This window comes from Geotrypetes seraphini, chromosome 7 (assembly GCF_902459505.1).
Source record: "Geotrypetes seraphini chromosome 7, aGeoSer1.1, whole genome shotgun sequence".
Taxonomy (NCBI): Eukaryota; Metazoa; Chordata; class Amphibia; order Gymnophiona; family Dermophiidae; genus Geotrypetes; species Geotrypetes seraphini.
The window spans coordinates 116,577,803-116,589,419 of NC_047090.1; the positions used below are offsets into that span (position 1 = coordinate 116,577,803).

Consider the following 11,617-nt stretch of genomic DNA (forward strand, 5'->3'; position numbering starts at 1 on the left):
ACAGGGGGGAGGTAAAACAAAGGGAGAAGGGCTGCTGCTGCATAAGGAGAGCAGTGAAGGGGTGGTGGTGGACACAGTGGAGGTAAAAGGAAGGGAAAATGGACAGGGGGAGCAGGCAAGGGGTGGTGATGGACAGCCAAGGAAAATGAAAGGCAGAAAGAAAGCGGCTAAGGAGAGAGAGAGAGAAAGAAATAAAGAGACACACACACACACACATATATTCTAGCACCCGTTAATGTAACGGGCTTAAAGACTAGTTTATTTATAATTTTCTATACCGTTCTCCCCAGGGAGCTCAGAACAGATTACATGAATTTATTCAGGTACTCAAGCATTTTCTCCGTCTGTCCTGGTGGGCTCACAATCTATCTAATGTACCTGGGGCAAGGGGGGGGGGATTAAGTAACTTGCCCAGGGTCAAAGAGCAGAGTGGGTTTGAACCCACAACCACAGGGTGCTGAGGCTATAGCTTTAACCACTGCGCCACACACTCCCACTCCCCATGGGCCCAGTAGTCTGCACACCTGAGCTTTGCTGAATCCAAGTCGCAATTCAAGGGCACTAGGAGGAATATTTTACACCAAAAACAAGCCACCGTAACTGTCACGCTAGAGCAGACATGGGCAAACTACGGCCCGCGGGCCATATCCGACCTGTTTAGTTTCTTAATTCAGCCCGTCGACATGCAAGACCCGAGGTGGAATGTAGCCATGAGCCTGGTCGGGAGAGCAGTGAAGTCTCTCTCGTGCATCTGGAGTTGTGCACCAGCCGCCAGGGACACTTATTTTATGGCCAGGTGTTGGGCAGTGGTTTTCAAAGTTGATCGCTCTGGCCCTTTATTGCTCTCTTTGGCACTGGGTTCTTGGAGATTTTAGGTTTGGCAGTTTGCCTGCATGCTTTTTAAAAATATATTTACTTGCTGAAGTGACTTCGGGTCTGCTCCGATTGCTTCTCGTTACGGGGCAAGGGGAGGCTCTCCGGCATTCCTTGCATGGCCAGCATGGGGCTGAAGCCCTTTGGAGTATCTGGACAGCCCCTGGTACCGGGACAGGATAAGAGCTCATGAAGTGCAGCTGGAAAAAACCAACAAGTTTAAAGATCTGCTGAAGGATGGGAAAAAATCTGATCTCCGCTGCCAGAAGTAAGTGAACCCATTTAAAAAGGGCATTGGGACTGCAGTGGCTGCTCTCCACGGCATAGCGGTTCTCCCATGAATGGACATTTTCCCATACTTTGTAATGCGAGAGGATTCCCGGTGCCGCTCCCTGCTGCAGAAAGAGATGGAAAGCACAAATGTCCAGTGTCTGCTCCTTGTTCCTTCCCTCCCTCCCTCTTTCTCATTCTCCACTGCAACAGGCTGGAAGCCTGCACAGAGCTGCTGTTACTTGCTCTTCGGGAAGAGTAGCTCGGCAAACAGTGAAAGATGTTGCGTCTACAAACCTAGGATTCATATTTGCAAGATTTACATCCTAAGGGCTGTAGTGCGGTTTTAAGTTGGGTCTCTTAATTGGGCTTTTATTTAATTGAATGAAAATATACTGGTATGTTTTGATAAGGTAGGATAGAGAGTACCATTGGGTGAGGTGGGGAGGGTGTGGAGAGGGGTGGTAGACGTTATTGAAAGGTTCAAACACAGTCACATATAGATAAAGTGGGGGCTTATTGGAAATGGAATATGTTTATTTTATTATATATATTATTTTATTATATTTGATGCATTATTCTTGTAATTAGTGCCTTGATGTTATATTTGTTGCATTTGATGATGTTTGCATCAATAAAACCGTTTGAATCTAAACAGAAATGCTTGTCTAGGGTGCAAATGCAATCTTGCAGTGCTAGAAACATTCCACCGGTGTCCGTCAGGAATTGAATGTCCCACTGCAGAGAGACTTTTGTATCTAGTACCAGGAGAATACTGCCCCTGAGAAAACCTGTGTGGTTCTCTGGTGGCCCTGGGCTTCCCAGTCCCGGCGGAGGTGTGCTGTTCGACCCAGTTGACGGGGTCATCGCAACGGGGTGCGCAGTTGCCTGTGGCGCATCTCAGGGAAAGACGGCCCTGGTGTGCCATGCATGGGGGGTTGGTCCGCGCTGCAGGCAGCAGCGTGTGCGCGGATGTGGGGGCTAGCACAGAGGGCAGGAGTTGAGCAGTTTATTGGTTGCAGCTGTGTTTCTATATGGTGAATGCGCGCAACTTTCTAACACAATGCGTGAAAAGAAAATTTGCAAGGATTCAGCAGCTGGCAGCCACAGGAGTGTTGTTTCCTCTTGCAGCACCAACCCCCCACCGCCCTCCAGTCGCCTGGCCCCTCCATCAAAATTAAGAACCCATTGTGGCCCACAAGTCAAAAAAAGTTTGCCCACTCCTGCCCTAGAGGTACCAGAGGGGACTAAGCCCAGTGTTCCCACTGCATGTGAAACATGGACGCTCCCCAACTGGCCAAGAAGAGCCCATCTATATCAATTTTAACCAAAACTGAGGCAGATAGAGGCTTTTAAAACAAAATTGGGAAACTAAGATAGCCACCACAGCAGTGTTTAGCGCCAAAAAAAAAAAAAATGGCCCAGTGAAGCTGAATAAAAGCACAAAAATTTCAGCAAAGGAGTTTTTGGAAGTAGGGGACCCAAATACTAGCCCCAGAAACCTTCAATACTGAAATTTAGGGACCCAATCACCACCACCGATTTTCCACATAGACAGCTATAGACTGTTCTGTTGCAATTTTTTCGGTACTGTGACTGCTTCAGCTGAAAATCACAGCTGAGAAATGGAGAAGACTTCTGCCTCAGACAAGAATGTAAAAATAATCTGGATGCTTGTTTCTTTGAGCTGCCAGTCAGACCCTAACACAGCCTGAGACCCCAGACCTCACAGTTTGTCATGTGTCTTCTAATGGAGGGGGGACGCAGCTGGCACCTGCTAGAGCCCTTAGGACTGACACAGGGCCACACAGCCTGCGCTCAAGCTCTAGTACCAACCAGGAGCAAGCCTTGCTACCAGGGGAATGGTTCCTGAGCCACTGAAAGTCTTAATGCAGGCCAGCCAGGTAGGTGCCCTTGAAAAGGGTTGCCCCTACCGGCTATAGACTTCTGCCAAGAAAGTACACGTCATCTCCCAGGCAGAGCTGCCCAGTAACACTGGAAACTTCTGGCACACTGTAAAGCCTTCAAATCTGGATTTTAAAAAGTCAAAAATAATATTTATTCATTTTATTTCTAAAATGTCTAAATTTAAACTATAATTAAACAGTTAATTAAAACATTCACAATAGTTCATGGACTAAATGCATTCAAATTACATTGCAATTACAGTACATAGTAATTTAATCCTCTTAAAATAATGTCAAAAGCTCAATGAATTTACACATTAACCAACCCCACTAAATAAAGTGCAACAATCACAGTTCAAGATTCTTATTAACTATGCCTACCAACATAATTTCAGAGAAAAGCCTCCACAAACAGTTGTGTCTAGCATCTTTCTAAACTGTAAACGGTCAGAACAGGTCCTCAGGATATCAGGGAGGGAGTTCCAAAATTTTACCTCTGCCATGGACAACATTACCGCTCTAGATTTAGCATACCAGACAGTAAGATCAAAGCAGATCAGAAAGAAAAATTGAGGATCTAGAGCACTGCCCAGTGATGAAGGAAGTGGAGCTGAGAGAAAAAAAAATGTAGATGCCTTCTACACAACTCATGACTAGAGGAGAATAAACCAGTGATTCAAGACTGATATGTTTTTTGAACTAGAAGTAATTTTTTTTTTTTTAAACTTATAGCTCGGGTGCAGAACTTTTTTGTTGTCATAGTTAATGATTATGTTGACAATAAACAAAGCTGCGGCCTGGTTTACTTCCTTTTGGTGCGGTGTTGTATTTGTACAATGTTAATTATGCCATTGGAATCTTTTTGGGTTTTTTTTTTTTGGGGGGGGGGACATGGGTAGATGAGGTGAAGCAGTCCAAGCTCCACTGGTTAAATCATGACCCTGGATCCATATTCACTTGCCACTAAGATACTGGGTATAGGGATATTAATTGGTCTGTCAGGGATAGGAGCACATCTTTTTCAAATAATGCAATCTTACACTCTCCGCAGGAGTGACTATTTCTTTGATATTTGGGTTTTCCCTTACTTTGCAAGCCAGGGGCTCCATCACTATAGCAAAAGATGAGTAAGCACACCCAGAGACAAGCAGAGAGGAAATGGGTCAAATACCAAAAAGAGAACTACAAATCACACTGGAGAAAATTATCAAGCACCTACAAAGCTGCCATTCTGGAAGCAAAGAAAGCTCACTACATACGCCTCTTACAGAAAGTTCCAAACCATTCCAGATACCTGTTTACCTTGACTAGCCACCTCTTCTCTGCTGCTCATGGATGCAATCATAATACCCCCACTAACCTAGACAGTGAAACTCTCTCTAACTTCTTCCAAACAAAAATTGATAACATTCAAAGCAATTTCGACTCCGCTCCCAGCAAGATCCCCCCCCCCAGGCTCATCCCCCCTCACATGCCCAAGACCCCACCTTGTAGAACCCTTTTCCAACATCACCCGGTCACACATGCTAAGCTCCTAGAAATGCTACAAGAGCTCCGACCCTCCAATTCCATCCTTGACCCATGCTCATCCAACCTCCTTTTGTCCTCCAAAGATGCATTTGCAGAATCAATCCTGCCCATCAACACCTCACTTGTCAACTGGGAAAATTTCCCTCAACTGGAAATCAGCCATTATCAAACCCACCCTTAAGAAACCCTCCCTCGACCCAAATGATCCAAGCAACTACCGCCCCATTTCCAACCTCCCCTTCATCTCCAAACTACTAGAGAAGATAGTGCTCCACCAACTGTAACCTTTCATTGATCAACAAGAAACTCCATCTCCACTCCAGTCAGGTTTCCAACCAGGCCATAGTACAGAATCTGTCCTCCTTGACATCACTGACGACAGCTGGTCAATGCTAGATAAAGGAAATGATTCCTTACTGGTCCTGCTTGACCTTAGTGCCGCCTTCGACACTATAGATCATCAACTTCTACTAGACCAACTCGCTGACATAAGAATCAAGAACTCAGCACTGCAATGGTTCAGCTTCCTGGATCAAAGAACACAATCTGTGCTATTAGGGACAGCTAAATCAAACCCCAAATCAATTAATTACGGAGTTCCCCAATTTGCCTTGCTATCCCCTCTCCTCTTCAATTGGTATATCAGGCCAATCATCGACATTGCACACAAATACAACATTAAGATTCACTCCTATGCTGATGACTTTCAACTATTGCTCCCCCTAGGTGACGATCAGCCAACCCAACTCACTAACCTCCTACACTGTCTCTCTGATATGAAAAACTGGATGGCAGCCAATAAACACCAGCTGAACTACTCTAGATCAGGAAAAAGAGCAATACTTTCATCCGTCTGACACTATCCTGGGAATCCACCCCCTTAACAACAAAAGACCAGGTACGAAGTCTTAGAATTATACTGGATGGCTACCTGTCCCTCTCCACCCACATCTCACAGGTAGTTTCCACATCTTTTTACTACCTACGCCAACTGCGAAGGTTTAAACCCTAACTCCAAGAAACAGACTTAGCCCAACTGCTATATGACTACGTACTCTCTAGACTAGACTACTGCAACTCCCCATTCATGGCATCGCTGCAAGAGATCTAAAACACCTCCAAAAAGTCCAGTACTCTGCAATTCGATTCCTATACAACTTCAGCTACCATGACTCCATTACTCCAGTGCTCTATGCAGCTCACTGGTTACCAGTCAAAAAACAGATGCATCTTCAAAGCCCTGGTCATGACACACAAGAGATTCTAGCAAAAAAAAAAAACCAGGAACGGACTACCCACACAGATCAGGTCGCTAGATTCACTAATGATCTTCCGCAAAGCAGTAAAGACCTTCCTCTTCCGCCAATCGGGTCATTAAAAACTGCCTCCTCAATTTACTTCTCCAAGTACTCTTCGCTATGACCACTCTGGTCTCTAGAATAAGCTCTGTTGTCTACTGTAACCTATTTGCTGTCATGACTAGTCTGATTTCAAATGATTGTGAATGTCTACTTGTAACCTGTTCTGAGCTTCTGGGAGAACGGGATAGAAATTGAAATAAATAAATAAAAATGTCCCTAGTCAAAGCAAACAGCTCAGAGATCTCATTTATCCTAATACAGGCTTTTAGCCTGCTAAATAACTTCTTCACATACTGGAAAAAAAATTAGGTCCAAAGAAGGTGCCAAATAACGATCTGAATTAAAAAAGACCTACCTGAGGATGTTTTAGCATGTAATTTACAGCCTCCTCAAAATACTCTAAATGGAACTCCTTCATATCCTTTGGGAGATCTTCATAGCCATAATAAGCTAAAGCCAAAGCAGCAAAACCATGGCTAGCCAAGAGGCTGGCCTTATATTCAGGGAGACCCCCTCCAGTTCCACTAATGTCAATAATGCCAGGAAAGGGACCAGCTCCTACATGAGAAAAAATGAAACTTTAACCATTTCAAACATAATATATTTATGGACTGTTAACATAAAAGTTTTGTTAAGTTAAATAGTAGATACAAAATCTGAGATTGATGAAGAGTGCTAGTGGGGACAGATCTGGTATGAGGGGTGAGGGGCTCCACAACCAAAACAGTAAGGAATATTAGTGTTATAACCATTGTGACATTTTTTACCTCATAAAATGCAATATCAGTAAAACATACAATCACTAACCTTTGCCATTGTATCTCAATATGTATACTTTAGAGGAAAGGTGGGAGAGGGGAGATGTGATAGACATTTAAATTAATAAATAGTAAAGCAAATGTTACTAGCCAGTAACAGGGCCCGCCCAGATTGAGAGAACTCTTCTTATTTTTTAATAGGATGATCATTGCAACTTCTTCATCGGCACAAAAAAAAACTCCTCAGCCTGCCACTGTACATAGGGCAAAAAAGGAAAAGTTCTTCTACTTAACTGTGTGACGTGGAAACAAGATGAATCACTGCGTGCGCATTCCACAGTAGCTTAACAGAGCCGTTATTCCTATAAAAAGGAAAAGTTCTTCTACTTAACTGTGTGACGTGGAAACAAGATGAATCACTGCGTGCGCATTCCACAGTAGCTTAACAGAGCCGTTGTTCCTATAATAACTGACTTCCAGGGACCTCTCAGTTCTCCTGATATTGCATACACAGAACCAATCTTGTTTATCCAGAGCACATGCCATTCCATAGGGGTGGAGGAGACAGGAAGAAATGCCATGCAGGAGTGTGGAGAAGAAAAAGAGTGAAAATATCCAAGAGAGAAATGTCACACTCGGGAGAGTGAAAAGTTGGACTCATGGAGGAACAGAGAGATATGTTGGTTGGGGAAGGGAATGAGGTCTGAAGCAGAGGAAGGATGCTGGAGACAGAGAGAAAAATGTTGGACTAGTGGAGGGAAAGGAGGGAGAAATGTTACACTGGGGGGGGAGAGGGATGACTCAATGAAGGGAGAGATGTCAGATCTGGAGAAGGGTGATGGAAGGAGGAAGAGAGACAGAGACATATCAGACCACTGGAAGGGGAGGGAAGGAGAAAGAGATGCCAGACTGTGGTAAGGGAGGAAAGGAAGGAAAAAGATGCTAGAACACCAAGGAGGAGTGAAGGAGAGAGATGTTGGACCACGGAAAGGGGGAGGGAAGGGGAGAGAGATGCCACATCATGGAAGAGGAGATAAATAGGAAGGGAAGGCAAGGAAAAGTAGATTTTGAGAAGAAAGCTGAAACTGAAAAAAGTTGAGTGCTAAAAGTTAATGTCAAAGATAGATGTAGTTTTCTTTAGAAAAAAATCAGGGATAATGAATATCACTATGGAAGTCAGAAAGACAATTGATTACAAAAAATAAACTGACTCCTATTGAAGACCCGTCTAAAGAGAGTGATCAATTGTGTATATTAGGTGCTCAGAGATATGAAACTCCAAAGGGAAGATTAAAACACCACCCTGCATGAGGAATTCACCTTCCAGTCATTGCAGCCTCCTATGTTCTTGATCACTCTCTGAGACTTGATGTTAAATTATGTGGTTCTTATAACTTAATCATTCAAAAATGCTGTGAAAAAATCCTCTTCATATATCAAAATATAAGGTGCAAAAGTCACTGAATTAGTTGCTTAGAATACACTATTCACTTAGCTCAAATATGATTTAAGGAGTCCCAACGTGGCCCTGTTTCAAATTCTGCCTCAGGAGACCCAATTGTAGATGGTGAAAGTGCTTGGTGCAGTAAATTGTAAAAACTCTATTTACTTCGCGATATGCAGTCAAATCGCTGCTGGATATCAATGCAAGCTCTAATGATTCCAACTGACCTCTCTTTAAAGAAGTCTTCAATAGGAGTCAGTTTATTTTTTGTAAAAGATAGATGTAGGGCAGAAGGTGAAGAAGAGAAAAACAGCCAATGGATAAGAAAGCCCTGTAAACACAATTAAAAGCACAGACAGAAGGAAGTGCAACCAGAGACTGGGAAAGGATAATAAGAGAAAAAAAAAACCCCACAAAAAAAACAAAAACCCACACACCAGGCAACAACAAAGGTAGGGAAAATGATTTTATTTTCAATTTAGTGATGGAAACGTGTCAGTTTTGAGAATTTATATCTGCTCTCTATCCCCCTCCTTTACAAAGCCACGCTAGCGTTTTTAGCACCAGCCACCTCGCTAACAGCTCTGACACTCATAGAATTCTTATGAGCGTCCAAGCTATTACCGCCAGAGCTGGTGCTAAAAACGTTAATGAGGCTTTGTAAAGGAGGTGGTATATTTTGTACTATATTTGTCTATTTTTCTGTAGCAGTTACTGAGATGACATTGCATATTTTAAAGTCATCTGCCTTGACCTCTTTGAAAAAAAAAAAAAAAAAGTATATACAGTGGTACCTTGGTTTACGAGCATAATTCATTCCAGAAGCATACTCGTAAACCAAAATACTCGTATATCAAAGCAAGTTTCCCCATAGGATACGTTCCCCCCCACCCCACCCCTAGGCCAGCAGCGCTGCTCTACCACCCCTCGAGAACCGACATTGCTCCCCCCCCAAAGGCCCCCCCCTGCACGATACGGCACCCTCCCCCCCGCAATCTGAAATCCCCTAGACCCACCCGAACAGGCTTCTTACTTGCATCTGGCCACCGGCACCGGCATGTCCTATGCATTGGTGCCAGTGCCGGTGCATGCTCAAGGCCTGTGAGTTGACGCTCTCTCTATGAGGACATGCCGGTGCCCAGATGCAAGTAAGAAGCCTGTTCGGGTGGTCTAGGGGATTTTAGATCGCGGCAGGGGGTGCCGGATTGCGGGGGGGGGGGGGGCGCCGCTTGCAAATCGAGGCACGCTTGGTTTCCGAGGCGTCGATTTTGCGAATGTTTTGCTCGTCTTGCAAAACACTCGCAAACCGGTGCACTCGAAAACCGAGATACCACTGTAAATGATAATTAAAATATTCTCCACTGTAAATGATAATTAAAATATTCTCAGCGTATAGTGTGCTTTGTGTTATTTTAAATTTTGTGGTTACCATTATGTATTATTAATAATATTATATTTTGTGTATATGAAAAGTGAATGGAAGAAATTGCATTACAATTAGTACTGCTATTATGGGGGCGGGGTCCGGAGCGGATCTTCGGTGGGGGTACTCAATTGATATTGTTAGACTTGGGGGGGGGGGGTACTTGGCTTGAAGAAGTTGAGAAACACTGCCCTATACCAGAGTTCTCAACTTCTTCAAGCCAAGTACCCAAATATCAACTGAGTCCCCCCGCCCCTGACTCCACCCCCATAATAATAGCACTAAGTGATCATGTCTTACGACAGTGTGACCATATGGCTCCAGAAAAAAGGGGACGGATTGAGACATCCGGGTTTTACTTCCATTGAAAGCAACCAAGATGTCTCAATCTGTTCTCCTTACTTCCATTGCTTTCAATGGAAGTAAAACCCGGATGTCTCAATCCGTCCCCTTTTTTCTGGAGCCATATGGTCACACTACCACCTGCCTCTATTTCTGTTCCATCAGACCAGGCTCTCAAACCCCTTTGCAGTGCCACATTTTGGATTTGTAGGTACTTGGAAGGCCTCAGAAAAAAAATAGTTAATGTCTTATTAAAAAATGACACTTTTGCGTGAGGTAAAACTCTTTAATCTTTCCTTTTGGCTAAGTCTTGTAATTTATAGCTAAAGAGACATATAACCAAGCAACTGTTTTATTTTACTTTTGTGATTATGATAAACATACCGAGGGCCTCAAAATAGTACCTGGCGGACCACGAGTTTGAGACCACTGCCTCAGACTAACACAGCCATCTATTTCATAAAGTTTTACCACGTGTATTGTAACGAAGACCACAGAACTGTAAAATCTGCAGACATCACTAACCGGGAGGCAGGAAGAGAGTGGCCCGGACCCGGCCCTCTCTGACCGGGATCCTGCTGGCCCCCTCCCGCAGAAAGCTCCGTTCATTGGTTCCTTTGCACAGCAGCTTGCCGGGGGCCCCGTGGCCCTCGAACACCTCCAGCTGCAAACAGAAGGGGCTCAGCACGTCCCTCTTCACCAGCCGCTTGAAGGGTTTGCTGGGGGTCAGGGCCCAGAGCCAGCCCATGGGCTCCACCCCGCTATAGCTGCCGCCCAGGGCCGGGGAGCGGCTCAGGTCCAGCTCGCCGTTGCTCTCCGCCCGGTACCGAGCGCTGGACTGGAAGAGCTCCCCGCCCTCGTCCGTGAGGGAGGCCCGCAAGGTGACCTCCTGCAGCGGGGCCAGGCCCGACACCTGCACCCGCACCGGGGCGTCAAACAGGCACCGGGGGGAAGGCGAGATGCTGAGGGCCGCAGCCGTGGAAGCACTGCGGGGGACGAAGGAGAAAGACGGCAGCCCCCGGTTTACTAAGCCAGTCGCTGCCTTACGCACGAGCCGAGAAAGAGACATCGATTCTCCCGCCTTCCTCTGTACAAAATGAATCTCCTTTCAGAATCACGGGGTTTCCGTTGGTTGAGTCCACTCACGTTCTCCGGGTACTTCCCGTCACCTGAGACAATCCCTTCAGAACCCCTTTTAGACTCTAGTTAATTACACTGCTTTTGTACTACAAAAACTTCAATAAAGAAATTGAACTTTAAAAAAAAAAAAGCAGGATTTTCCAGGAATGTAAGGATCCTGGACTATCTTAACAACAGACCGCCTCTTTTTTTGATTGCCACAGCTGCTATTCACTTAAGTCCCGTCTTCATTCATTCTCGGCCAGTCCCGCCCCCCTATGACATACCCTGTCTTCTCTTCCTGTGTGGGCCACCGGCAGAGAAGGAGGAGACGTTAGTGCGGGGACTCTCTGCAGAATGACAACCAGAGGGGCAGCCAAAATAGGCTGTAGCTTATTCTGGCAGTGGGGAAAAAAATAGCAACACTATGGATTTAAAAAGTGACTTTTAGTAAGCTAGTCAAACTTATTTAAACTATTTACTAGGCAAGTGAATTTTACTGTCTTTTAAACAGTGCAGCAGGATGTAGTAGCTGCTTCTTCCTGTGCTGTTTCTAACCTGCAGCAGGAGATCAGCATCTTCTGGCTGGA

At 44.9% G+C, this 11,617-nt stretch overlaps 1 protein-coding gene across 3 annotated transcripts in view; it reads right to left on the bottom strand.

Moving 5' to 3' along the window:
* HEATR4 (HEAT repeat containing 4) overlaps positions 1-11,188 on the bottom strand; it is a 252,604-nt gene extending 241,416 nt beyond the window's left edge. For 2 of the 3 annotated variants that reach the window (XM_033951548.1, XM_033951547.1), the window contains exons 1-2: positions 10,434-11,188; positions 6,297-6,499 (exon numbers count right to left, since the gene is read on the bottom strand). In XM_033951548.1, the coding sequence (XP_033807439.1) occupies positions 6,297-6,499; positions 10,434-10,977 (747 nt within the window). In that variant the 5' untranslated portion in view covers positions 10,978-11,188. Of the gene's footprint in view, positions 1-6,296; positions 6,500-6,993; positions 7,062-10,433 lie in introns of all 3 variants that reach the window. The other variant, XM_033951549.1, reaches the window with a different exon arrangement.
* Between the last annotated feature and the right edge of the window lie 429 nt (positions 11,189-11,617).